Source organism: Aulonocara stuartgranti, assembly GCF_965226115.1.
Source record: "Aulonocara stuartgranti genome assembly, chromosome: 7".
Taxonomy (NCBI): domain Eukaryota; kingdom Metazoa; phylum Chordata; class Actinopteri; order Cichliformes; family Cichlidae; genus Aulonocara; species Aulonocara stuartgranti.
Window position 1 is genome coordinate 868,302 of NC_138945.1, and position 26,699 is coordinate 895,000.

The window sequence follows — 26,699 nt, forward strand, 5'->3', positions numbered from 1 at the left end:
CAGATTTTTGTGTTTTTAGTTGAAACTGTAGAGGACCGAGAATAGAACCCTGAGGAACTCCTGGAGAACTTACCGACACTTTAAATGTGGAGAAGTCAATCTGTCTGCTTAAAGATTCGGGTCACTGAGTTCCTGTAGTGAACAAAGCTTGTGATTTGTGCCTCCAAACTGAACCCCGTTCTTGAATATGCACGAACCTTTTATTATTATGACAGCCATCGTGTCTGTGCACCAGTAATCACGCCAGAGTCTTCACCAAAGCAATGTACAGTCTTTATTTTGCTTATTTGTACAGTTTCATCCTGCAGCAACAATAATCTATAGTTTAAAAAATAGATTTCATAGAGGATTTTCTCAGATTCTTTAAAACTAAACTCGCCTACAAACAAACTCGTGACGATCCCGTGAGGACCAGCGTCCAGTTTAGTCTGAATTCACAGGTGGCTACTGTACAAGCTTTAGGACTATCTCAGTGTAATGGTTAACAAACTATCAGCTACGAGGATTATTCTCATCATCTAGCGGGACAGTGTCGGAAAAGCTTTAATCCAGAAAAACATCAAATCAGAAACCAGAAAAACAAGAATCAAAAGCAAGGAGAGGCGGTCGGTGTGTTTTGGAGGAGTCTCTCATTTTGTGTATTCAAAGGAGGGAAGACGATCGTTGAGGAAGAGGACGAAACGCCGCCGTCTTCTGTCGCGGTACATCCTTCAGTTGGACTTCTTCTCGCCTGAGGAAGCAAAGCATCAGACATTCATGTTACAACATCGTTCCCCATGATGAATCCCGCACGTTTGCTCTGGTGGAGGCGAGGAAGATCAGGTTTTATCATCAGGTCTGAATCTGAAGGTGCTGCCGACCGGCCTCAGCAGCTAATGCTTCAGGTTAGCAACACCTACTGACCAATCAGATCTCTGGGAGACGGCGTTATGGCTCAGAGCTCAGATGCTTGGAGCACGAGTAAGAAACAGGTTTTTAATTCAATTCAACTTTACAGTGGGGCAAAAAAGTATTTAGTCAGCCACCGATTGTGCAAGTTCCCCCACTTAAAATGATGACAGAGGTCAGTAATTTGCACCAGAGGTACACTTCAACTGTGAGAGACAGAATGTGAAAAAAAAAAATCCATGAATCCACATGGTAGGATTTGTAAAGAATTTATTGGTAAATCAGGGTGGAAAATGAGTATTTGGTCACCTCAAACAAGGAAAATCTCTGGCTCTCACAGACCTGTAACGTCTTCTGTAAGAAGCTTTTCTGACCCCCACTCGTTACCTGTATGAATGGCACCTGTTTGAACTCATCATCTGTATAAAAGACACCTGTCCACAGCCTCAAACAGTCAGACTCCAAACTCCGCCATGGCCAAGACCAAAGAGCTTTCGAAGGACACCAGGAAAAGTATTGTAGACCTGCACCAGACTGGGAAGAGTGAATCTACAATAGGCAAGCAGCTTGGTGTGAAAAAATCAACTGTGGGAGCAATCATCAGAAAATGGAAGACATACAAGACCACTGATAATCTCCCTCGATCTGGGGCTCCACGCAAGATCTCATCCCGTGGGGTCAAAATGATCATGAGAACGGTGAGCAAAGATCCCAGAACCACACGGGGGGACCTGGTGAATGACCTGCAGAGAGCTGGGACCAAAGTAACAAAGGTCACCATCAGTAACACACTACAACGGCAGGGAATCAAATCCCGCAGTGCCAGACGTGTTCCGCTGCTGAAGCCAGTGCATGTCCAGGCCCGTCTGAAGTTTGCCAGAGAGCACATGGATGATACAGCAGAGGATTGGGAGAATGTCATGTGGTCAGATGAAACCAAAGTAGAACTTTTTGGTATAAACTCAACTCGTCGTGTTTGGAGGAAGAAGAATACTGAGTTGCATCCCAAGAACACCATACCTACTGTGAAGCATGGGGGTGGAAACATCATGCTATGGGGCTGTTTTTCTGCCAAGGGGACAGGACGACTGATCCGTGTTAAGGACAGAATGAATGGGGCCATGTATCGTGAGATTTTGAGCCAAAACCTCCTTCCATCAGTGAGAACTTTGAAGATGAAACGAGGCTGGGTCTTCCAACATGACAATGATCCAAAACACACCGCCCGGGCAACAAAGGAGTGGCTCCGTAAGAAGCATTTGAAAGTCCTGGAGTGGCCTAGCCAGTCTCCAGACCTCAACCCCATAGAAAATCTGTGGCGGGAGTTGAAAGTCCGTGTTGCTCGGCGACAGCCCCAAAACATCACTGCTCTCGAGAAGATCTGCATGGAGGAATGGGCCAAAATACCAGCTACTGTGTGTGCAAACCTGGTAAAGACCTATAGTAAACGTTTGACCTCTGTTATTGCCAACAAAGGTTATGTTACAAAGTATTGAGTTGTATTTTTGTTATTGACCAAATACTTATTTTCCACCCTGATTTACCAATAAATTCTTTACAAATCCTACCATGTGGATTCATGGATTTTTTTTTCACATTCTGTCTCTCACAGTTGAAGTGTACCTCTGGTGCAAATTACTGACCTCTGTCATCATTTTAGGTGGGGGAACTTGCACAATCGGTGGCTGGCTAAATACTTTTTTGCCCCACTGTATTTATCAGAATCAGAATCAGAATCAGAATACTTTATTGATCCCTGGGGGAAATTATTTTTTGTTACAGTGCTCCATTTTAAACCAACATTAAGACAAGACAGACAATACGCTAACTAAGAATAGTACAATATATACATATATATACATACATACATACATACATAAGTCACTTATAAATAAATATTTGGAAAAGAAACATGTGTAGCTGTAGCAGCAAACAGTGTGTTAAGTGGATGCGTTGTACAGGGAGATGGCCACAGGCAGGAATGATTTCCTGTGTCGTTCAGTGGTGCATCATGGGTAATCTCAGTCTCTCACTGAACGAGCTCCTGTGACTGACCAACATGTCATGGAGTGGGTGGGAGGTGTTATCCAACATTGTCTTTATCTTGGACAGCATCCGCCTCTCCGACCCCACCTTGAGGGAGTCCAGCTCCATCCCCACAACATTGCTGGCCTTACGGATCAGTTTATTAAGTCTGTTGGCATCTGCGACCCTCAGCCTGCTCCCCCAGCATGCAACAGCATAGAGGATCGCACTGGCCACCACAGACTCATAGAAAATCCTCAGCATTTTCTGGCAGATGTTGAAGGACCTCAGTCGCCTCAAAAAATAGAGACGACTCTGGCCCTTCCTGTAAAGTGCTGTGGTGTTTTTAGCCCAGTCCAGTTTATTGTCAATGTGTACTCCAAGGTATTTATAGTCCTCCACAATGTCAACACTGACCCCCTGTATTTAGCGCCAAATGACATCAACAGTCACCTTAAGGTGCTTTGTATTGTAAGGTAGACGCTACTATAATACACACAGAAAAACCCAACAATCATACGACCTCCTATGAGCAAGTAGGACAGTGGGAAGGAAAAACTCCTTTTTTAGATAAACTTTTTTGTCTCCTGCTGGTTTTCAGAGTATTATTGTTGAGTCTTTATCTGACAGTATAACGTGGAAACTGCAGCCTTGTGCACGTGAGTTTCCAGCTGAACCAGGTGAGCCACCTTCACCTGGCCTTTAGCCCTGCCTCCTTCAGAACTTCAGTGTAGTTTTTGTAAACGCTCAGAGATTCTGATCAGGTTTGCAGAAACAGCGATTTTTGGCATCTTGTGGCTGCTTTACAAACACAAAGTCAAATGTTCTCTTTGCTTTACTCGCCTGAAATCCTTTCTAAAACCTTTCGTCTCTGTATAAGAGTGAAGGATCCGCCTCTGACTGCACACCAACGGCATCATTAAGCTCCTCCTCCATTTTCTCGATGTTGGTGGCGTCTGAGCTCATCGTGGCTTTTTTATTTTTATCACGACGGTGCTGCACAGTATTGCTACGAAAGCATCATCAGAAGCTACACGTGACTTGATCGTGTCGTCGTCTGTTGCAGTGACTGTTAAAGGTTACTGAGGACTCTCACCTTTGACCTTCTTCACTTTGGGGGAGCAGGGTTTGGACACCTTGACGGTGGCCTGGCACTCGGCGTTGAACAGCGCTCGCTTCAGCGTCCCTGATCGGGTCTTGGTGTTGGTGGTGGCGTCGCAGTTTCCCCACGGCCCAAACTTGTACTTGCAGTCACCTGAAAGAAGATTTGAACTTTGAACCCACAAAGCCGCCGCACGTTCCCCCCTCTGCCTCCCAGACGCATCGCTGCCAGCTTCATTTAAATTGATTCATTTTTCATTGATTGGCACATTTACATGACTTTTTGACTTCTCTGAATCATCAGTGGGATTTTTCTTTTATTCTATAAAACCTGAATAAAGTCACAAAAATGCCAAATGTAGAAAAAATAATACAATTACAGCTCATTTATTCAAAATGAGATTGAATCTTTTCTTTCAATAAACACCCGTTTTGAAACATTTGAGTTTCCTGGTGGTTATTTCATGGCTTCACAGGGTCATTCAGTGATTTTAGTAAGAAATATGAAATATTTTTGGAGAAGCACGAAAGATCCACCTCTGCACCGAAGAGTGAAACTGTGAAATGTGGATTATTAAATATTAGGTCTCTCTCCTCCAAGTCTCTGTTAGTACATGACTTAATAATTGATCAACAGATCAATTTACTCTGCCTGACAGAAACCTGGTTGCAGCAGGATGATTGTGTTGTTTTAAATGAATCAACACCCCCAAGTCATTCGGGGGTGTTGTCAGAACCCACCCACTCTCCTGTCTGATCATTTCCTGATAACATTTACATTTACAATAATTGATTACACAGCAGTGGGGAGTAGACTTGATCACAGTAGACGTCTTTCTGAAAGCGCTGTAACTAAGTTTAAGAATACTGAGTTAACTTCAATAATTACTTCCTCCAAACCATCAACGTGTCTTTTAGGCCCCATTCTTACAAAACTAATTTAAAATTAATGCTTCGATCTTAAATATGATCAACCTATCTCTAATAATCAGCTATGTACCACAGGCCTTCAAGCTGGCTGTAGTTACACCTTTACTCAAAAAGCATCTCTAGACCCAGCAGTCTTAGCTAATTACAGGCCAATCTCCAACCTTCCTTTATATCAAACATCCTTGAAAGAGTAGTTTGACTGTTTTAAATCAAAGACAATAAAATGCATTATTGGAGCTTTTTGTCTTTTAGAGGAGAAATCATGTCCTGGAGATAAATTCAGAGCGTTTAATAGGGCAGCGAACCCCGAGTGTAAATGTGTAGATGTTAGAGTTTGTGTCTTGAGCTCCACCCTGTGACCATCCGGAGGAGCTCTGCCCTGTGTGGTGTCAGCTGTGTGGAGTCTTACTGATGTCCTTCTTCCAGTTGCAGGGGATCTTGCAGGGAATCTTGTCGGTGCGATCTTTGCAGGTGGCATCTCTCACACCGTCCCCGCAGTCTCCGTGTTCAGGTATGCACTTCCCGTACCGAGTCTCTGCAGGGGAGCACTCGGAGGTCGTCCGGGACTTGTCATGCCTGCCTGCTGAGCAGAGAGTCGGTCAGACACCTGCAGCGGCTCAAACACGCTGACACAACATGGTTTAAACACACCGGAGGCCATTTTTCTGTTTCACGTTTTGTGGCCTCATAAAATGTTTTCATGCAGAACATTTTGCTTTGTTTCAGCTAAAGAGAAGAACAGGTTTGTACTTGTGGTTTAATTCCACCTGGATAACTGAACACTCTGATAAATTTAGCTTTTCTGCCTCTTAAAAGACGTTTCTGTTGAATCTGAAGAGTGTTTCTTTCTTTGATGTTTGTTTTGTGCTGACAGCGTGAGGTGAGGAGGGATTTTATAGCTCAGTCACACTGGAATAAAACTAGGACTTGTGACGAGGAATGATCTGTGATTGCACCGTCATCAACTGATTGCAAATAGCTGCAGTGAGCAAATAGTTGCCCAGAGGATGAACCTGCAACACTCTCACCCTCTGCACAGGTCAGGTCACCTGGTGGGAGGAAACCTGTCTCCAAACCGCCACGGCCCGCTCAGACACGTTTGCACATCGTTGCTGTGATGAAAACGACTCCGCTCACAGCAACAACATCACTGTCTGCTTCAGCTGGATGTTAACGTGAGCTTCTGCAGGTCGTTGCATTTGCATCGCTTTATGATCTCAAACAGATTTTTGTTTCCTGTTGTATTCCAGCCCGCTGCCTGTGCAGCTAGTCTTGGAAAAACCCAGAAACTATCCCAGTGGTGGTCAAACCACGGCTTTATACTGTCATTAAAGTGCAGCGAGGTCATCAAATGTCATATTTAAATAGAGTGAGAGCTTACCCATATGGAAAAGATATATATGAATCTTATAAAGTTTGTATCTGTCTTGTGTGAAACTTGTATGAAAAGCATACAAGAGTGAAACCAGATATAAGATCCCTTGAAAAATTATATAATGAAACTTGTATGTTTTGGATACTTCCTAAAACAATGTATGAAAGTAATGAGAAAGTGGCCACTTTCATGAGTAATCACATATAAGTTTTTACTATTTCTTTTCCGTATGGGGAGAGCTCCTGTACATCAGCATGAGACGCTGAGAAAAACAAATCTGTTGACAGCCGAGCTCAGCTGCACCTGAAACACGTCTTATTGTGTTTTTGTCCATTTCGTGAAACTTTTTCCTCTTTAGTCTCCAGCAGCTCTCTGGACTGAATGCTTCACAGTCACTATATTCCAGTCATTTACACAAAGATCATTACTAAAGCAGAAGGGAAAGCTTTGCCTGAGTTAGTCTGGAATTTAAAGATGAAAACTGGTAAGAGCGTTTTTTGGATGTTTTCCGACAGGAAAAACTTGTTTTTCATGCTCGTTAACCTTTAATGCTTTACTTGAGTGCATGCCTGCTGTGGTGACAGGCATTCCTGGGAATGCACTTTTTTTAACAAAAGAAGAAGAAGAGAAACTTGACTTTCCCGGTGTGGTGACAGAACATGAAGGACAGCCACACCTTTGTGATGTTTGGCTCTTTTGCTGGCCTCAGCGGTGAGCGTCAGGGCCAGGAGCAGCAGCAGCGTCACTGAGAACAAACTTCGCATTCTGCAGAAACAAAAACACACTCACACTTACACATTATTCATCACAATACAACGTCAGTCAAACACAAGCAGTGAGAACGAGGTGGACACCCTGCAGCCAGAGGCCTGGACGCGCTGCCACGAACAACCACACCTTCCATTTGTTTCTAATGTTTGCAGCCGATCGAGTAAGAGCCACGCGGCGAGACAGAGACACGGAAAGGCTACAGCGAAGCCACAAAGAAGCACGAGAGCAACTACGCAGAAACACAAACACAGAATCACAGAGACACGAATCCACAGCCAAAATACAAAGAGCTGGAAAAGCAGGACTTCTGTCTGTGCTGAAACAGGAATGTGAGTTGAGTTGTGGTGTGTGTGCTGATCTGCAGCCTGGACGCGGGTCATCGAGCCAGATGGTTCAAACATTCAGACCAAACCAAATCTTTTCACCTCCTCCCGTATCACAGCGCCTCAGCCCAGTAATCTGGCTATTGTAGTGAGAGCAGCAGCAGTGGGATTATGAAAGTGGGCTAATGTATGCAGAAGCTGCTGTCAGCGCACACACACACACTCGGCTGTTGTTTTGCACGTATCTGTGGTGTGCTGCAGGATTAGCACGTTCCTTTGGTGTTTGACGGCAGCGATCATCACACAGCAACAGCAGCCGTCGGCTCGGGGGACAAATGGAGAGCAGCCTCCAAAGAGAGAGAGTCAATTACCCAGAAGGCCCTGCTCTCCCTCGCTGCTGTCATTGTGCTGCGAGATGACAGACTCCTCTTTCAGCCTCCATTAAAGCAATGGTCCTCTTTCACATGTCAGCTGGCACAGCAAATCCTGCTCCTCTCGCTCCTCCTGCGGCCTTTTATGAGGAGAGAACCGGCTCTCAGCAGGTCTCCAGTCTGCCCCCCATCAATGAAGAGGAGGAGGAGGGGGAGGGAGGGGGCGACCGAGCAGCGTCTGAATGAGCTCTTTAGAGTTCCCCTCAAAAGAATACTGATTCATTGGCCCAAAACAAAGCCTCTTCTAGCCTGGTTTCATTTCTCTAAAGCCTAACACAGATTCTGTGCCACCCCCGAGGAGCCCCCTCCGCCCCCCGCCCTGAATGGAAACGTATTTGCATCAGAAAACAAAGAAAAGCAGTGGGATGCTCCCTCTGGTTCAGGAGCAGGGGCGACATCAGGAGAACTTCCTCCTGGATCTCGGGGTTCATTCTGGCATCCGGAGGCCGACCGGAGGCCGCGCGCACGAACCCCTCACCTGCCCGCAGCCAATCAGAGCGCACACAGGTGACTTGGAGAGAGACGCTCCAGACGAGTCAAAAACGTAAAGCTTTGAGTAAAACGAGCTTTCGTTCCGCTTCCTGTCTTTCTTCTGATTCCTTCGCTCCCGTTTCTGTCTCATGTCTTTGTTTCGGCTCCTTCCTTAATCCCTTGCTGCCTTTCCTTCCTTCACATTCAAGAGTAAACAAACAACAAGATTAAACTGAAGCTAAACAAACAAGCAAACAAGCGCGTCGCCGATGAGCCGCAGCAGCAGAATAACCTAAAGTGTGAAAACAGAAGTATGGGCACAAACACTTACTTCGGGCTGGAGAGGAGCGGCCGGTCGCGCGGTGCAGTCTCGCTTTCTGTCGCTGCTTCAGCTGCAGCTCCCGAACAACCCCTCGCGTGCACGCGCACGCGCACGGTGACATCACACACTTTAATCCAGTCTCCAGGAACAAAACAAGCTCCGCTCATTTACATGAAATGCAGAATGTGTGCGTGAATGTTTGCGGAGTGGAGTGCGCGTCAGCCCACAGACGCGTGTCAGGTGACTTTCAGGTGAGTTTCAGGTGGAACGGCTTCTAGGAAACACTCGGTGTGGGTGAAAGGGCACGAGGCAACTCTTCTTAAAAAACAAAGAGAAACTGTTCGTGTTGCCAGCAGCAAGAAGGAATCTAACTACAAAAGTAATGGGATACTTTTTAAAAACATGACGATTTGAAACTTCTTGGGTCAGAGTGAACATGGCAACATGTTCCACAGCCTGATGGTGGCGCGCGTCTTTGTTCTGTGTGGTAACAGTAACCGTGGTGTTGCCTCTGACTGTAGCACAACAAAGGAAACGTGTAAGCTCGCGCTAACTGTGCACGAGCTGCCAGATGTTCAGCCCTTCTGAGGGGCAGCAGAGTGAAAGCCGAGCCGAGGCGCGCTGATGGCTCAGTCACGCGTGGAAGCCCCTGTTACGGTGCGCCAAAAACTGATTGCTCGTATCAAACTGCTATAAGTAACTTGTTGGGCTATAACATGTGAAACATGTCAAATGCATCGCTTATGGATGACATAAAGTCATCTGGAGCCACAAACAACATCCGTGTAGAAGCTGCGATCAGTTTTTGGCAGCGACTTTTATAGAACCTTTATTTATGCCGTTAAAACAAATCTCATTAACATTAAAAACGTCTTTTGTCAGAGTAAGCTGACCAAGAGGACAGAAGCGACATTACGACAGTTCAGTAAAAACATTTTAAGTGGGGATAAAGGAGCGGATTGGTTACACTGTCAGTACAATAACACAGCGTTATGAAGATAATTTTATTCTGTATAAAAGCTCTTTGTCCGTTTACCAACATACGTAAAGATATTACACATAAAAAATACACAAAAACATTGGAAATCACTTTTTGGCACAACAACTGCAGCTGGAGACGAAACCTGTGCTCCGTCAGGTCCTCCTCCGCCCTCAGGACTCCACGAGAGTTTAGTGTCAGTGGGTTTCTCTGCTGTTCTCTTTCACTTCTAACAGTCGTGAAACAGACTTTATTTCATCTGCGTGAACGGTGATTATGGGTCTGTGTGTAAAACACGAGTGTCACTAATCGAAGTGTCAGACGCTTTATGACGTCCAGGTTTCTGAAGATTTCTCTTTATGTAAAAACACAAAAGGTTTCACTAAAGCAAAATCTCGGTGCTTTGGTGTTGTTTTTCTTATTGAACTGATTTGGTCAGATGTTAGACTAAAGCACAAAAAGAGCGAGGAGCTGTTCATCAGTAACGACCTAATAACGCAATGATCGAGTTTTAAAACCAGCAGAAATGCTTTACAGGCCTCCGTGAGGCCGACAGAGTGCAGCGCCACCTTCAGGCGTCATCTGCAGAACCTGATAGAGCATTGAGCATTTCTGACAGCTGATGCGGAGGGGAACACACACGCTGAAAATAAAAGAGGATCCACGATGGACGCTGATGGAAGGGCCTTTCCTGTTTGGGTGCTAACGGCTCTCAGGTGAGGCAGAAGCACCAACCTCAGGCTGCAAACGCCGCTCAAGAAGCGGCTGAATTACTGTTAACAGCCCAGCTTGCGTCATGTTTCCTGTTCCTGGTGCCGGGAGCAGGTCGACGTTTCCGGCTGTGCTGACAAAGTCTGGATCTGCTGAACGTCTCAGTTTGTTGTGTTGCATTTTTTTCTTTGTCATGTTGGTTTTTCTCTTTCTTATGTTTTATTTTTGTCAAATGGCTTTTTAAAAGTTGTGTCTTTGTTCTGTATCTTCAAAATATTATCATGTTTTTAATAAACTTCACATTATCAGTGAGACCTGCAGTGACTTCAGCCCATCCCAGGTTTTGGGGACAGCGCTCTGGTTCTTGCGGGCTCAGGTAAGCTGACACAGGTGGTGTTTTCTTCAGTGACGGGACAGCCTGACACCTGAGGAGGAGGCGGGGTTAAAAACCACAGGTGAGTGCTGACAGGAAACAGACGCCCACTGGATGCAGCACAAAGCGTGAGATTGTGTTTTTGTTGTTGTTACTCGAGACTTCTGGTCCTCTTAGGGACGAAGTAACATAAACATGAACAAACCAATGATTATTTATGGGAATAAATGGGCGTGGAGAGTGTTGCTGACATGCTTTATTGCAGGTCACTCAGAAATGATCAAACCAAACAGTTATTAGTTGAATATCATACAGCATCATGTCACCCTGCCTGCTATCTAAAGGTGATTATTAATCCTACGGCGTGACTGCTTTGGCAGAGCTTCAGCTTAACGTTTCCAACACTGACCAGTCTACCGGGCGTCTCAGCTATTTACACACATCACAGGAAGCATCGCGCTTTACAGTCAGGTGACAAGTTACAAGAAATACGCTCGTATGTGACTAAAATCTCTAAAGTTCAGTTTGATCACAAACAAAATCCGTTACATCTCTACAAAGACTTCATAAATAAGCTGAGTGAGCCTAAGTTAAATATCCAAACACTTATTTCTGTCCAGTAAACAAATACATCCAAAAGGTCACTAGAAGCTTAAAGAAGACACGCTTGCAGCTTTTCTGTGATGCGGCGAAAGCGTTCAGCTGCAGATGGATGAAAGCCGCCACTGTTCGCCGTCGCACGTCTTCACGCGGAGGTCAGAGCGCTAATGTTCAGTCGATAAAGACGTATTCAAAATGCAGTTTGAGCCAGATCTGAGAGTCTTTGTGGCCTGAAGAGGAAACTAGTTTGACTTTGTTTTAGTGTCCAGGCGCGTTTACGCTGTTACGTTGGGTACTTTGGAGGATTTTCAGGCGTTTGGACAAAAACACAACAATAACTCGCCCTGCCCCCGCACAGCAGACAAGAAGCACGACGCTGCCGTCTACGCCGAGACCCGGCGCCTCTCTGCAGAGGACGCAGATAAATACGAAGGAGGGCGGGAGGAGCGAGGTGTTCGGGAGGTCACACGGTCGTCTCCTGGTCCTCTCGCTGGATCATCTGGTAATGCTGGCAGCTCTTCAGATAATCAGCCAGCTCCAGGTCGTTGGCGTTGGCGGCGCGCTGCCTGGGAGTCTCCCCCTGAAAGAGACGAGCAGAGCTTTAAGAAAGCCGACGGGCTCCACCGTCAGCTCCGTTACCTCCACGGTCACCTTTCAATAAGCTGCAAATAAAACCCTCAAATTTCACTCATCAAACTCTCAGTGTGACCTCACAGCGGACATCAGTGGTCACATGATGCGATTCAGCCGAGCAGACTACAGCCGCCTGGGTCACCGTCCACCTGTCAGTCAAAGAGGCCACGCCTCTAATCCAGGTGAGTGATGAAAACGGGCGTAATGCAGGAGGAAATGATTTCTGGAGAACAGTTTGTGTATCGGGCTGCAAACACGCTGCCTCTGCTGGACGTCAGACGAACTGCAGAGCAGAAGGAGCGAAGGCTCCGAGCTGCTCGGTGCATCTAGACACTAAATAACACATGAACTCTTTTCCTCCTCTGGAGAGGAGAAGACAAAGAGAAACTCAGATTATGGGCTGCTTCCTGTTACCACTGGCTTCACCATGGCGACGGTGAGCCGTGGCCTTTTGTATGCGCCGGAGCGAGGCCGGGGGATCCCGCGGCGATTCGTTTCTCAGTGACACACAACATTAATCACTTTATAGAAGTGGGTCAAATACTGCTGGAGATCCATTTAGAGCGCGGTGGCTGTGCTCCGGCCGGTGGCCGTCACTGCGCCTGAGAACGACACGCAAACGGCTTCGTGCAGCGGGAAGCTCGACCGATCACACCAACTCACATTCTTTGTGTCCACGAGCACAAAACGGAGCGCACGGAGGAACCAACCAGCGCAGAGCAGCAGCTGGGATGCCACATCGTGATTTGCAGACGCATGCGCTGCTTCATGTTGATTCGTCTCTTATTAAGCTCCTGCTCCGCTCTGGCACAGCTGATGTTCAGCTTCAGACACTGGGCCTCATTCACAAGCAGAAACCTGAACTCTAAACACACACACACACACACACACACCGTGCACGGATGGCGAAGGCCCGGCTGTCATCTCTAAGCTCAGGGCGCCGCTGCAAACATAATGCAGCTTCACCCCGAGCCGCGCTGTTGCTCACTCAGCCAGCAGGAGGCGCTGCGCCGCCTGCTGTACCTGCGTCACCAGATAACGTTCTGCTTTTGTACGGATGCAAAGTACATTTTAAAAGCTTTGTTGTTTTTCCCGTTACACTCTGGCAACGGAGCGTCTTCAAAAGCTTCGATTGTCCAGATTGTCAGAGTTCCACTCGCTCCTCGCCGCCCTCCAGCAGGGTTTATAACAGATGCTGCTGTGGGGTCTGAGTGGGTGAAACACCTGGAGTGGGACTTTAAGTGTCTTCATGCTTCCAGCGCAGGAAAGGAACGCCACACTCCTAACACGCTCGACCTGCTATTAACTAGAGCAGGCGAGGAGGGCAGGAAACCAGATCACACATTTTTCAAAATAAAACCGGCTATTGCAGTTAATAATGCAACAGCTTCCTGCCATTTTGTGTTTCTTTTTATCGCTGTGTGACTGATTTCAATTGAAAGCCTGCGTGGGCTAGTACCTCTTGCCACGAGTTCCCAGAATCCTTTGCGGTTTTACCTGTGAATGACGTCACATTTTCAATCTCTATGGAAGCATGGACACGAAGTATCTCCTGCTTTACCTGTAGGTCTGTCTTCATGAGCGACGCTCCGGCCTCCACCAGGTATTTACAGATGCTCCTCTGACAGGAAGTGGCGGCTTTATGGAGCGCCGTCTCCCCTCTGAAAGAAACAAGAACGAAAACGCACATGAAGGCGCCGAGCCTCGTCCAGCAGGAGAGGAATCGAATGGAGGAGAAGCTGACTCACGTCTCTTTCTCGGTGACATCCAGGTGGGACGTGGGCACTGAAAGCAGCGAGACAAACAGAGTCATCATCACAGACGAACATCAGAGCGCTTTAATGTGGCGGCGACAGCACGTGATGCTACGAGGAGCAGCTCGAGTTTGTGACTGGACAGTCGAAGTGGATCGACTCCTCGTTCCCTGTTTCCACGTTCGTACGACCTGATTTGACCCCACAAAGAAGCTACACCTGTGTGCACGATCACCTGCTGCTGGGGACGAAGAGGAGCAGCTCAGGGCTCACATACGAGAGCTACAGCAACGGGCAGGACGTGAGAGTGAGGCGTCTCAGGGTGACGAGCTCGGAGATGACAAGGTCCAACTACACAAGTTTAGATTCTTACTTCAGTGACTGAAACTTTCTAGTTCGTACTTTGCTTCTAGTTTCTGATGAGAACCTCCAGAAACGCCCTAAAACGCGAGCGTTTCTCTAGATCACGGATCAGGTATGGCAGCTCTCTCCTGACCGTTATCTGAGGAGTCGAAGAACTCGTCCCGAGGACGAGCCGAGTGTAATAAAGGAGGAGCAGAGTGGAAATACCACAGCAGCCTCAGCCGTCTTTGCACACTCAGTCATCAGAATCAGGTTTCTTAACGTTTAGCCTTTATATACAAACGATTCGCTCACCGCTGTCAACGAGGTACTTGACGATGTCTTTGCAGCCGGCCTCCACGGCGTGATGCAGCAGCGTGCAGCCGTCTCCGTCTTGCAGCAGGAGGTCCGCCCCCTGTTGGTGGAGCTCTCGGAGCTGCACAACAAATACAGCGATTTGTTCCAAAGTGCACATGCTCAGTAAACCGCTTTCCTCAATCAGAAATCAATACTCGTAACAATCAATACGTCCACACTCACCCGGTCCAGGTTTTCCTTCTTGATGCAGCTGATCAGCTCTGCATCTGAAGAGCAGGAAACAGACACAAGGTTACACTTGTTTTCACTTTAAATTCACGCAGCAGAGTCCAGAACACAGCCTGTCAGCTCCCTCTGCTGGACAAATGCTGGAACTGACGCTGAAGACTCACAGTGTTCAACAGCAGAACTGAGGAGGAGGAGGGTTTTTACCTTTTTCAGGGTCGTGTGAGGTAGCAGCAGGAGGTCTGTCGGTGAGAGAAGACACAGATAGGAGGTCATCAGATTGTCATGTGACAGAGGGAGGAGCTTAAATCTGAGGTGCAGGGTGATCGGGACAATCGGGGGCTTTGAAAGCCGCCCGCCTCGTGAACAGTTTCTTCTCGCACCGAGACATCATGAGGGGTGTCACGCCTGCACGTCTGTGCGTGTCCTCCTGGGATCAAACCGCTGCACACGCACAGCTAATCTGTCACTGTGTGTCAGCCAGGTCTGAGTCTGTGCAGCAGGGACGCTCTCGTTATGGTCTTGCATTACAGCGAGCGTTCTGAGCACCTGCGGTGTCTTGCAGTTAAGCTGCGTGTTTTTATTCTGCAGAGCCACAGCCAATCAGAGAGCTGCACAAACAGACGCCAAAGCACCTCAGGCCACAGACTGTATAATAAAGATGGACATGGCTTCTGATATTATGATGAATGTCCAGGAGGGGGCGCTGATGTCACTCATTATGTAAATTATGGCTCTCATTAGCGTTAAAGAGGAGGAGGCTGGGCTGTTCTTATTGGCTAACAACCTGACATCACCATGACATCACAAACCAGGCACAAAAAAAGCTGTGAAGCTGAAATGTTGGCAGGTGTGTGTGTGTGTGTGTGTGTGTGTGTGTGTCTGTGTGTGTGTGTCTGTGTGTGTGTGTGTGTCTGTGTGTCTGTGTGTGTGTGTCTGTGTGTCTGTGTGTGTCTGTGTGTGTGTGTGTGTGTGTGTGTGTGTGTGTCTGTGTCTGTGTGTCTGTGTGTGTGTGTGTGTGTGTCTGTGTGTGTGTGTGTGTGTGTGTCTGTGTGTGTGTGTGTGTGTGTGTGTGTCTGTGTGTGTGTGTCTGTGTGTGTGTGTGTGTGTGTGTGTCTGTGTGTGTGTGTGTGTGTGTGTGTCTGTGTGTCTGTGTCTGTGTGTGTGTGTGTGTGTGTGTGTGTGTGTGTCGGTGTGTGTGTGTGTGTGTCTGTGTGTGTGTGTCTGTGTGTCTGTGTGTGTGTGTGTGTGTGTGTGTGTGTGTGTCTGTGTGTGTGTGTCTGTGTGTCTGTGTGTCTGTGTGTGTGTGTGTCTGTGTGTGTGTGTGTGTGTGTGTGTGTGTCTGTGTGTGTGTGTGTGTGTCTGTGTGTGTGTGTGTCTGTGTGTGTGTGTGTGTGTGTGTGTGTGTGTGTCTGTGTGTGTGTGTGTGTGTGTGTGTGTGTGTGTGTGTGTGTGTGGATGATGAGGAGCTTCAGAGAAACAGCAGACAGGAAGCAGGTGGAGTCGTACCTAATGACGGGTCTGAAATCAGCCGCGGCTGTGTTGGAGCGATGCACATTGATAATCTTTGCTCCTCGCCTTTAGATCACAGACAACATGGACAGGTGACAGGTGAGTCAGCGGCAGCACATGGAAAACAAACAGCACCGGCATGTGGACACGAGGGCGCATTCACACGCCGGTCACATGGCACATCTGGACTGGTGTTGGGTTTAATACAGGAACTTTGTACGACTTAACAAAGCATCAACCTCAACGAAGGAGTGAAGGAAACACGAAGCTTCTTTCAGCCAGTCTGACGAGAACGATGTGGGCACATGAGTCTACCACAAACTGCAGCATCAAAGCCTTCATGGGGATAAAATGTTCAAAGTGCCAATTTAAAACGTACAAATTTGATGTATTAATGTTAGTAGACTCTTAATAAAAGATGGACGTAGGTCCGAGGGACACTGCAGGCTCAAGCCCCGCCCTGAACCCTCCCCTGCTCCTATTCGGCTCTGACGGGACCAAAATTACTGAGTCAAAGATCAGCGATCGTTATCTCACAGACCAGAGGAGTCGCCCCCTCCTGGACGTCACTTAGACTGCAGGCGGCGTCCATCGTTTATATACAGTCTGTTATTAATGCAGGCGTGGGACCACTGTGCCGTGAAAAAAAGCAGACAGCGCAGTGGTCGAGCCAGCAGGGGGCGCTCTCATGGAACGAAGTATTCACATTTAAACTGCTCATTCCTGTTATTTGTGTTTACAGATATCAAACAGATTTCACTGAGCGGACCCGAGTATCAGCTGACTCTACAGGATCTGAACACTTCCTCCAGCAGCAGGTGTGCGAGTGCGTGTTGCTACCTGCAGAGGGCGGTCTTAGAGGCGCTCTGAGTCAAAGCATCGACCACGGAGCTGTCGCTGGAGATCCTCTTCCTCTGATCTCGGGATCTGAAACAAACACAGCGCTGTTTTTATTCCTGCCCCCCATGATTGATTTCTGATCGTGATTCGAGTGGCGGCAGCGTCCCAGCGGGGAGCAGAGGGACGAGCAGCTCCATGGAAACGGCACTTCAAACACCAGGAGCTTATTTCAGGGCGAAAACCTGCAGTTCCTCTGACATCCAGCAGAGGCAGCAGCGAGTTAAGGTAAACACACAAACTGTTCGGTCCCCGTAGATCACATCTTCTCTCACCTGTGTGACGAGGTAGGGGAGGTGGGGGAGGGCGGCGAGCAGGGGAAGGCGAACTGCTGGTCTTGGTGCTCCTCCGAGTCCACCAGGTCGGGCATGCTGGGGGAGGTGCCCACCGTCTCCTTGGAGACCAGCTCCGGGTCCAGGATGTAGAGCTCCTCCTGAGAGATCTCCGTCACGTAGTTCAGGTGCTCCTGAAACAAATGACACATCAGGACACACCTGGCTGCAGCTCATCCATCATCACTGCCAGAAGAAAGAAAGCTGCACCAATCAGCAGGTGCAGTCTGCTAATCTGAAGGCCGGCGGTTCGATTCCCGTCTGCATCCATCATCCGTGGACGCACTCAGACATAGAAAAGCATGGATGTGCGACTCCACCTCGCCACAGTAAAGGTGCTTCTCTGCTGCGTTCCTACCTGAGCCCGGTCGATCCTGTAGAAACGATCCGCCGTCGTGCCTGAAAGACAAAGAGAGCACGTTTGGGCAGGTCGGGGTCTGTGTGCGAACGGAGGAGGTCGGCTTGGACTTACAGTCGAGGAAGCACCACTTCATGGAGAGCTTGTGTGAGGACAGACTCTCGCCTTTCATCGCCTCGCCGTCCTGGAGGAGCAGAAAGAGAAGCGTGAAAGGCACCGCCGCACAGAGCCGACACCACAGACTCACTTTTACATTTCACGGGAGGAGCAGAGGGAAACTGTCCAAATGTAATCAAATAACAGTGAGAGCCTCCATCAGACTCTTCGTACCGAGAGCCCCGCCTCTCCTGACCGATGGCACACTCGTGCTGCAGGACGGCGAGCTGCTGTTCGTCTGTGCAGCTTTTCTCGGTTGGTGTTGGGTCACAGCTGAGGTTTATTACAAACAACACAGTCAGCCACTTCCCCTTACACCGCGCCCTGATGCTCCTCGCTATCAGTGTCTGATGTGTCACGCCGTGACAAGTTTCACCCTCTCAGAGCAGCCCGACGGTGAAGTACGGTGGAGGAAGGATCTGCAGTTTTTTTGCTTTTGGCAAACAGTTGCACGTAGAGGTCGACTAAACCCCCCAGCCTGTGGATGGTGAGGTGATTTCACAGGTGACAGGTAACCTGTCCCAACGATCGCAGTCTGAGCGCTAAAGGTCGTCTCATTTTTAAATTGCCAACACGTCACAATTAAGTCGGTCGGCTCACGTCAGCTCTTATATTCTCATATAAAAGCTGCCAGGTATCTGTGTCATTCTGCAGTCTTTTAAATATGAATCAGTAGATTAATGATTACTCCTCCTGCCCACAACGCTGTACCTGCTCCAGGTTGTCCTGCAGACGGTCGATGTGCAGGCGGCAGGTCTCCAGATCGCTGTCTCCGGGGACGGTGATGACTCCCAGCGGCAAAGCTCCAGGAAACATAAAGGTCAAAGTGAGAAACGTGCAGCATGTGCTTGGTTTCTGCTTTGAAATAACAACAAGTGACTCGTGATAGTGGAAACAGTCTGTCTCTTTCACTGAGGCACTTTAAAGACCATCAACAGTAACTGGTTTGAGGACTGAACCAGCAGGTTCCCAGTCCGATGAAACCAACGTGCCCCAAACACAGTAAACACAGTTAAACATGCATTTGACTGGAAGCACTGCTGCTACTTTGCAGATAACCAGTCCTTCACACTTACACGCCTCCTTCAGCTGATCTTTGTCATAATGCAGGGCCTCGTACGCCGCCATGCTGATCCGGTTCACCCTGATCTGGAGCTTCTCTGGAACGGGCTGCTGACTGCACACAAGCACGCCATCATTCAGTCACTGAACACGAACTGAGATCATCTGATTCATTTAAGCCGCTTGCATCATCTGCATACGCGTGATGGTATTTATCTACAGCGTAAATAGAAGTGGGCTGAAGCGAGCCCTGTGGACTCCATCGCTAATAGCAGCTATGACAGTCTGCTCAGTACTTCCTGTTACTGCGACTGCCAATGAGAGCAAAGGAATCTACTGAGCGACCAATGAAAGGTCGGTCAGTGCGCACACCAGACGTACTCATTGAGATGGGGCATGGAGATCCTCCTCTTGGCCTTCTGCACCATGTTGGCCTGGTTGCGCAGACTGATGTGAATGACGGACGGTGCCAGCTTGCAGGGCTCGCCGTCCACCTGCATGGGGATGGACTTAAAGGTGGTGAGGGTCACTTCCTTACACTGGTGGAGGCGTTCGCCATGACCGCCCACCTGGAGGGTGGCCTGCAGACAAACGAGCAAAGATTTAACTGGACCAAACGAGCGTTTACATCAGTAAACGTATGTCTGTGACGGGGCGCGGTGTGGTCTGATGTGGTGTTTGTAGGTTACGCCGTCTGCGGCTGCACGCTCACCAGAGACGTCATGGTGAAGCCGATGACCTCGATGCAGCCGTCGTCATGCCGCTGAGGCTCAAAGTCCTGATGTTCGCTGGGGTTGCCCCACGGCGTGGTGCCAGCACAGTACCTGCAGCAGGTAGACAAACCAAGCGCGTACTCGTACACAGCATTTCCAGTTTATCTACTGGCTGGGTTCCACCGAGGGAGACGGTGTGCATGTGGAAGATGTTTGTTACCAGGCTGAAGACGTACCTGGGGATGTTGAGGAAGAGCAGACACTGCAGCTTCAGGTCCTGGACTTTGGCTGTGAGGTCCGTCCCGTCACACTGAGGAGGAAGGAAACGAGGATTTATAAAGGAGCGCGCTGCTCCGCGTGCTTCCTGCCACAGCCGTGAGCTGCAGAGGCTTGAGAAACTCTCTCGTTCAAATGTCATCACGTGTCGCTCCAAAAAACCCAGAAACTCAAGATTCAAACGCCACATCCCAGCGGGTGGTGTTAGTGCGGCTACAGCCATCTTTATCCACAGTCCATGCATTCATGCTGCGGTGCATCACAGGCACTGACTGGTTGTCATCGGCCGTAACGAGCTCGCTCACCTGTAACGACGCTCAGTCACACGTGTGTTTAAGCTTTTCAGCCCGACTCACCACCACTCTGATGTGCTTGGCGAGGTCTTTGGAGCTCCCGCTCAGAAAGTCTGAGAAGGCCGTCTGAAACACACACGCACGCACATTAGAAACATGTTTACGTGTGAACGACCAGCACAGCAGCCGCACGAGGACACACTCACCCCTGCGTAGAACATCTTATTCCTGAAGCGGCTGTTAAACTTCTCGGGGTTCGCCTCTGAAAAGATCAAAGCAACAGTTTGAAACAGACCCCACAGCACCGACCCCCCCCCCCAAACCACACAGCTGGACTCATTTCACAGGATTTGATTCTGGTCAGATTTTTAATGATCACATGAGACATAAACAGCTGTTAGCGGATGTTTTATGGTCCTGGAAGAAGATTAAAGGTGCAGGAAAAATACTGCTGATGAGTCCAGATGTTCTGAGTAGGCCTGGAAACTAGTGAAAGCCTTTTATTGTGTAGAGACACAGGTACCAGCTCACAGGTGTGAAACTGGCTCCGTGCACCGCTGTTCTCTAGCCTGTAGGGGGAGTGAGCGTCACCCAGAGTACAGAGCCCCCTGACAGGCTGCTGACTTCCTGTGAAGAAACAGGAAGTTACATTTCTAACCAGTGAAAGTACAGCAATGGTAAAGACAGCGCTGTAACTCAGCTCTGCTACAAAGCTGATAAACAACACGAGAGGTCAAAGGTTACAGGAGGTTTTAAATCCAACATTCCCGTCTGTTGGAGGAGTGGGATTTTACTCCCAGCTGAGTCACTCTGATCAGAGGAGGATTCGAGCTGCCACCCTGAATGCCACACCTGTGGACCTGCCACACCTGTGGCAGTTTCCTGTGTGTCACCGCCGGTTCGAAAGGTGATTAAACGGCCCATCGCAGAGCTGCGTACTCTCAGGTCAAACTCATTCTACACGCTGGGTCACAGGCTGACGGCGAGCGACCGGTGCTTGGAAGACTATCAGCCAATCAAAGATCAGTATGAGGGATCTTTGACGGCTGGTTGGTGAGATGTCGTTAAGCAGTTTTCACTTCCTCATTTGTCTTTGTGGTCATCTCGTTTCTATATTCCCAGTCTCAGACACAAAGTCGTAAGACGTCTTCGCGGTAACGCGTCTGTCTGCACAGACTTTGAATCAAAGCTGGCAGTCTCTGCTTTGGGCCCTCAGTCAACACATGAACGTCCCGCTGTAAAAGCCGCCCACGAAGAAGAGCCTGCAGAGTACTCGAGTACAGAGCCAGCTCGTGTGCTGAACATCGATCCGAGCGATTCGATCCCGACCCAGAAGAAACGGGAATGAGTTCTGTATTTCTGACTTTATTGACCCCTGACCTTTGAGATGTCCAGCCTGACAGAGGGTAAAACCTTCGACCTCATCGGCCCGGGTTCTTGTCCCGTCCTGCTTCCACACTTTGCAGAAGAAGGTCCTTTTAGCAGGAAGAGACACCCAGCAGGACCGGCTTCTTTACTGCTTTGGCATTTTAGCCATTAACTTATTCCATCCATCCATCCATTCGCTTCCGCTTATCCTTTTCAGGGTCACGGGGGGCGCTGGAGCCTATCCCAGCTGTCATAGGGCGAGAGGCGGGGTACACCCTGGACAGGTCGCCAGTCTGTCGCAGGGCTCCATTAACTTATTATCTGTGTTATTTGAATGCCCCACAGAGGAGCGGAGGACGCCACAGCCACACTCGCTCTTCATAACTTGTTAACCTACAAACGTGGAGCGGCGTCATGCCGGAGTCTCTTTACATCAGTAATAATCCTGTTAGAGAGTCATGCTCCACAAGGGGGCGCCCTGTCCCCGTTTTTGTTTGTTCTTCAGCGTGTGGGAACAGGTTTGGTGCTAGAACCATTTTAAAGTACGGATGCAAACTGTGGCACAGTCATCGTGCATCTTTTATTAAACCAGCCGTGGACACGCTGTCAGGGGGAGGGGACAGCTCAACTATCAAAGACATGATGGTGGATTTCAGGACGCGCCTGTGAGCGTACTGACCTCTGGATTCATGGAAGCCCAGCGTGACGTGAGCGTCGAAGCCCAGACTGAAGTAGTTGTTGAAGACGTCGATGGGGAGCTGAAAGGAAGCAGCAGAATGAAACGGACCGTCAGATCCTCCTCGGGTGGGCGTCGGCTCTCGCAGGTGGGCGTTAAACTCACCTTGTCTGTCTGGTGTTCGTCCCGGTCCTCGGGCCGCGCCTCTGGGTTTGCCTCCACGTTCAGGTTCCATCGGTCCAGCTGCACGATGTTGCCGTCCTCCACGTGCGAGAGGATCTTCGTTATCGGTTCGTCGGTGTAGCCCTGGGAGAAGAAGAGGAAGAGGACGAGTTACACAAGGAGCAACGCTGGCTCCTATTTTCACAGAAGAAGAAGCAGCGTTCACACAATGATCCACACGTGACGATTTTCTTACACGAGTCCTCTGAGTGAACGTGCTTCAGCGTTAAACTGCAGTGAAGCTTCTCCACTTTTATGATTAAGCTGAATTTTTATGAACCTTCACAAAACAACCTGCAGTTCTTCTGACGCCCAGCAGAGGCAGCAGTGAGTCAGTCCCATGTTAAAAACTGTTGGTCCCCACAGCTAATTTCCATAACACCTGTACTCATACGTTCATCTTTAAATGATATTCAATTCAATTTTATTTATGTTGCAACAAATCGCAGGCGCCTTATATTGTAAGGTAAAGCACAGAGAACACCCCAATAATCAGACTGTGAGCAAGCACTTTGGCCACAGTGGGAAAGAAAAACTCCCTTTCCTTCTAACAGGAAGAAACCTCCAGCAGAACCAGGATCAGGGCAGCCGTGTGCCGGTTGGGGGTGACAGTCAAGTCAAGTCAAGTCAAGTTTATTTATAAAGCACATTTAAAAACAACCGAGGCTGACCAACAGGATGACAGGATGGAGACAGGACGTATTTCAGGGGCCTGGAGGGGCTAAAGTGGCGTGCTTCAGACGGAGCAGCTACACTGAGGCCCGGTGTCATGAAAAGAAAGATTATTCTGACTGTGAACCATGCAAAGCTGTTCTGGAGCCCAAGAATGAGAACAAACTGGAAATGATCAGAAGTGGTGGTGGAACTAACTTACTCCTCCCCAGTTCAGAGTCCTTGCCAGGTCGTTGCCAGTCCCCAGTGGCAGGATGGCCACAGGAGGCTGAGGGCGGAGCTTCAGCTGATCCAAAACAGACAGGATCCACCCCACCTGCACACACACAGACACGCTGATGACAAACCATCATCTGTTGGTTAAATACTGGTGAGGAATAAAGCGTCTGTGACTCACGGTGCCGTCCCCCCCGCAGGCCAGGATCCGCAGGTTGGGCACTTTGGCGTACAGCTCCAGCCTGCAGGAAACACGACAGATTTTAAAATGTGAGTGCAGGACAGAGGAGGAAGCTGAGGGAGGAAGGTGGAGGCAGACTGCACATATGAGAGCAAAGAACAAAATCGTACGCTGAAGCGTTGTTAGAGTTTCTTTTCAGTTTAGAATGAACTGAACGGATGGAGAGAGGCCAACAAATCTAAGGCCACTGAGGGAGTGCAGGGTGAAGCGGTGGTGACACGATTAGAGCGCGCTGTAGGTATCGCAGGTGCTGCGCTGGATCTATCTATCTGACAGCCTCAGTCCATTTTACAGTGGGGCAAAAAAGTATTTAGTCAGCCACCGATTGTGCAAGTTCCCCCACTTAAAATGATGACAGAGGTCAGTAATTTGCACCAGAGGTACACTTCAACTGTGAGAGACAGAATGTGAAAAAACAATCCATGAATCCACATGGTAGGATTTGTAAAGAATTTATTCGTAAATCAGGGTGGAAAATAAGTATTTGGTCACCTCAAACAAGGAAAATCTCTGGCTCTCACAGACCTGTAACGTCTTCTGTAAGAAGCTTTTCTGTCCCCCACTCGTTACCTGTATGAATGGCACCTGTTTGAACTCATCATCTGTATAAAAGACACCTGTCCACAGCCTCAAACAGTCAGACTCCAAACTCCGCCATGGCCAAGACCAAAGAGCTTTCGAAGGACACCAGGAAAAGTATTGTAGACCTGCACCAGACTGGGAAGAGTGAATCTACAATAGGCAAGCAGCTTGGTGTGAAAAAATCAACTGTGGGAGCAATCATCAGAAAATGGAAGACATACAAGACCACTGATAATCTCCCTCGATCTGGGGCTCCACGCAAGATCTCATCCCGTGGGGTCAAAATGATCATGAGAACGGTGAGCAAAGATCCCAGAACCACACGGGGGGACCTGGTGAATGACCTGCAGAGAGCTGGGACCAAAGTAACAAAGGTCACCATCAGTAACACACTACAACGGCAGGGAATCAAATCCCGCAGTGCCAGACGTGTTCCGCTGCTGAAGCCAGTGCATGTCCAGGCCCACTCGGCGACAGCGGGAAGGAAAAACTCCTTTTAACAGGAAGAAACCTCCAGCAGGCTCAGGGAGGGGCCATCTGCTGCGACCAGCTGGGCGTGAGGGGAGGGCGACAGGACAGAAGACCCAAGTGTTGGAATCACATGACAGGTTTTCATCAGTTAAGCTTCATTCGATTTAGGCTCCGCCCTCCTATCCACTGAGCTACCTGTGCTCTCTGCGTGTCTCTTTTGGACCTTTTTCAGGTCGTCGCGTCTCCCCAGAACATGATGCACCACCACTAAAGGTCAAAGGTTAGCACAGCAGCTGAGTTTACAATGCCAAACCGTTACGATGTCAAAGTTCATCCTCATTGCCCCACGATCTGCTCGGTCTAACTGAAGCGGTGAGGTCAGAGGTCACAGGATACGAGTGGGCAGTCTCACCCCTCTTTGGGCCCGCCCTTCGTCAGGTCGAACACCTGCCGCGGGTTCAGGTACCACATGAAGGACTGGATGATCTTTGCTCCCTGAGAGGAGAAGACAGAAACAGGTGTTTGATGAGAAGCTGGAGGAAACGATCCAAAACACAGGAGTCACATGACCGCCCAGCGCCGCTCTGCGTCTGCCTTTTGGGCTTCGGGTTCGCCGTGCAGTGCATTCTGGTCATTTTCCTACTTCTGTGAGTGATTGGAGGATGACCGTACCTGGTTCCCACCGCTCTTTGGGTTCACAAACACCAGCAGAGGCTTCATGAGCTGAGAGGGGAGGGGCTTCACCAGGAAGGGCTTCCAGCGGCCATCTTGGACCTGAGAACCAAAAGAAAGGTTAATGCATGAGCCCCAACGCCGTGAACAGACGTGACCCTCAGAGCTCTCAGTCTGACCTCTAACAGCTTAAACCAATCAGCTGTCAGGATCAAAACAACGATGACGTCACTTCCTCACCTCTCCGCCCTTCTTGCTCGCCTTGTTAGACTTCAGTGACGTCCTCTTCTTCTTCTTACTGGACTTCAGCGACGACTGCAGACAGGACAGAGACATCAGCGTGTGTGTGTGTGCGCGCGCGTGTGTTTGTGTGTGTTTGTACCTGTGGCCTGCGGACCCTGATGATCCAGGTGGGCGGGACGATGACTGCGGCGTGAGCGCCCAGAGAGCAGCACTCCTCGATCTGCTGCAGCATGAAGCAGGTCACCTTGTTGTGATACTGAAACACAAACAGGAAGTCAGCTGAGAGCGTCATCCAGCACCTGCACGATCGCGGCGTCGGGCCGGGACGATCGGTTTAGCTCGTTGGCCTTTCTCAGTGAACTTTGAACCCGAACAAAAGCGAGCACTCACCGCCTGTTTGCACCACGAGCAGCTGATGGCGACGATCTCTTTGCTGTGGAAGGCAAACTTCTGCTGAAAGCCCTGTGGGTGAGACAGGACTCAGGTTAACCTGCATCTCGTCTTCAGCGTTTCCTTCCTGTGTGCCGTCTTCATCGCTCACGCTGCGTCGTTCTCATAAGCCATCATTTATTCGTTTCTTTGCCTCTGTTACCTCAAACTTGAGTCAGCTCCAAAGCTTCTGACCTCAGTTTGAAATAAGAAGCTGTTTTTAAACCAGGGGTATTAAACATCAGGCCCGGGGGCCAGCATTGGCCCAGCAAAGACTCCAACCCGGTCAGCTGGACGGTTTTGGGGAACACCAACGTAATGAAGGCTCAAATAAACAGTTTTGTCATCATCTTCTCGGCTCTGTTTGTTTTTCAACATAAACAGCAATAAAAGCCGTTCGACGGCGAGCGGACGCTCACCTTCCCGCACTGTCGACACTTGCCCGCCTGGCGCCTCCGGTGGACCCAGTGGTGCCGGACGACGTTGGACTGAAAGACAACAGCTGGTTAACAGAACTCGTCTCTGCACAGCATTCAGGCTTTAAAGAATCTGCTCTCACTGACCTCTCGCACGGCTCGACATCCGGGTTCCCTGAACGACGGCTTGCACCTGAAATTAATCTGAACACAGGAGACGTGAGGAGAGGAAACAGGAAACACCCGAGGGCGTAAATCCAAAGCGGCGCCTCGGCTTTTACCTTCTCCAGCTGCTCCAAGCACACGGTGTGCACCGAGAT

At 49.1% G+C, this 26,699-nt stretch overlaps 2 protein-coding genes across 3 annotated transcripts in view; both read right to left on the bottom strand.

Moving 5' to 3' along the window:
- Positions 1-255: 255 nt before the first annotated feature.
- mdkb (midkine b) lies at positions 256-8,916 on the bottom strand. 2 transcript variants are annotated; one of them, XM_082538680.1, is made up of 5 exons: positions 8,647-8,916; positions 6,996-7,084; positions 5,354-5,527; positions 4,010-4,168; positions 256-730 (listed from the first exon to the last, which is right to left on the bottom strand). In XM_082538680.1, exons 1-5 carry the CDS (start codon positions 8,802-8,804, stop codon positions 711-713), a joined length of 600 nt encoding a protein of 199 aa, XP_082394806.1. In that variant the 5' UTR covers positions 8,805-8,916; the 3' UTR covers positions 256-710. The 2 variants fall into 2 exon arrangements, with proteins under 2 accessions (XP_082394806.1, XP_082394807.1); XM_082538681.1 differs by having other exon boundaries at positions 5,354-5,524; positions 8,647-8,883.
- Positions 8,917-10,941: 2,025 nt separating this feature from the next.
- dgkzb (diacylglycerol kinase, zeta b) overlaps positions 10,942-26,699 on the bottom strand; it is a 21,631-nt gene continuing 5,873 nt past the window's right edge. Inside the window, exons 4-33 of the mRNA XM_082538634.1 lie at positions 26,661-26,699; positions 26,527-26,583; positions 26,383-26,451; positions 25,925-25,996; positions 25,674-25,790; positions 25,532-25,606; positions 25,292-25,393; positions 25,032-25,114; positions 23,507-23,567; positions 23,312-23,425; positions 22,381-22,521; positions 22,219-22,297; positions 20,378-20,433; positions 20,235-20,297; positions 19,839-19,912; positions 19,602-19,713; positions 19,271-19,470; positions 18,904-19,004; positions 18,539-18,630; positions 17,786-17,855; positions 17,672-17,712; positions 17,257-17,447; positions 16,925-17,011; positions 16,082-16,150; positions 14,780-14,814; positions 14,570-14,613; positions 14,345-14,465; positions 13,682-13,718; positions 13,495-13,594; positions 10,942-11,880 (exon numbers count right to left, since the gene is read on the bottom strand). The exon at positions 26,661-26,699 is cut by the window's right edge and continues 39 nt beyond it. Coding sequence (XP_082394760.1) covers positions 11,764-11,880; positions 13,495-13,594; positions 13,682-13,718; positions 14,345-14,465; positions 14,570-14,613; positions 14,780-14,814; positions 16,082-16,150; positions 16,925-17,011; positions 17,257-17,447; positions 17,672-17,712; positions 17,786-17,855; positions 18,539-18,630; positions 18,904-19,004; positions 19,271-19,470; positions 19,602-19,713; positions 19,839-19,912; positions 20,235-20,297; positions 20,378-20,433; positions 22,219-22,297; positions 22,381-22,521; positions 23,312-23,425; positions 23,507-23,567; positions 25,032-25,114; positions 25,292-25,393; positions 25,532-25,606; positions 25,674-25,790; positions 25,925-25,996; positions 26,383-26,451; positions 26,527-26,583; positions 26,661-26,699 — 2,619 coding nt within the window. The 3' untranslated portion in view covers positions 10,942-11,763. The remainder of the gene's footprint in view (positions 11,881-13,494; positions 13,595-13,681; positions 13,719-14,344; positions 14,466-14,569; positions 14,614-14,779; positions 14,815-16,081; positions 16,151-16,924; positions 17,012-17,256; positions 17,448-17,671; positions 17,713-17,785; positions 17,856-18,538; positions 18,631-18,903; positions 19,005-19,270; positions 19,471-19,601; positions 19,714-19,838; positions 19,913-20,234; positions 20,298-20,377; positions 20,434-22,218; positions 22,298-22,380; positions 22,522-23,311; positions 23,426-23,506; positions 23,568-25,031; positions 25,115-25,291; positions 25,394-25,531; positions 25,607-25,673; positions 25,791-25,924; positions 25,997-26,382; positions 26,452-26,526; positions 26,584-26,660) is intronic.

Coding starts and splice junctions, on each gene's coding strand:
- mdkb (XM_082538680.1), bottom strand. CDS start 8,804: ATGAGCGGAGCTTGTTTTGTTCCTGGAGACTGGATTAAAGTGTGTGAT. Junction 7,085..8,646: donor CCGCTCCTCTCCAGCCCGAA/GTAAGTGTTTGT, acceptor TTGTTTCTGCAG/AATGCGAAGTTTGTTCTCAG. Junction 731..4,009: donor CAAAGTGAAGAAGGTCAAAG/GTGAGAGTCCTC, acceptor TTGCTTCCTCAG/GCGAGAAGAAGTCCAACTGA.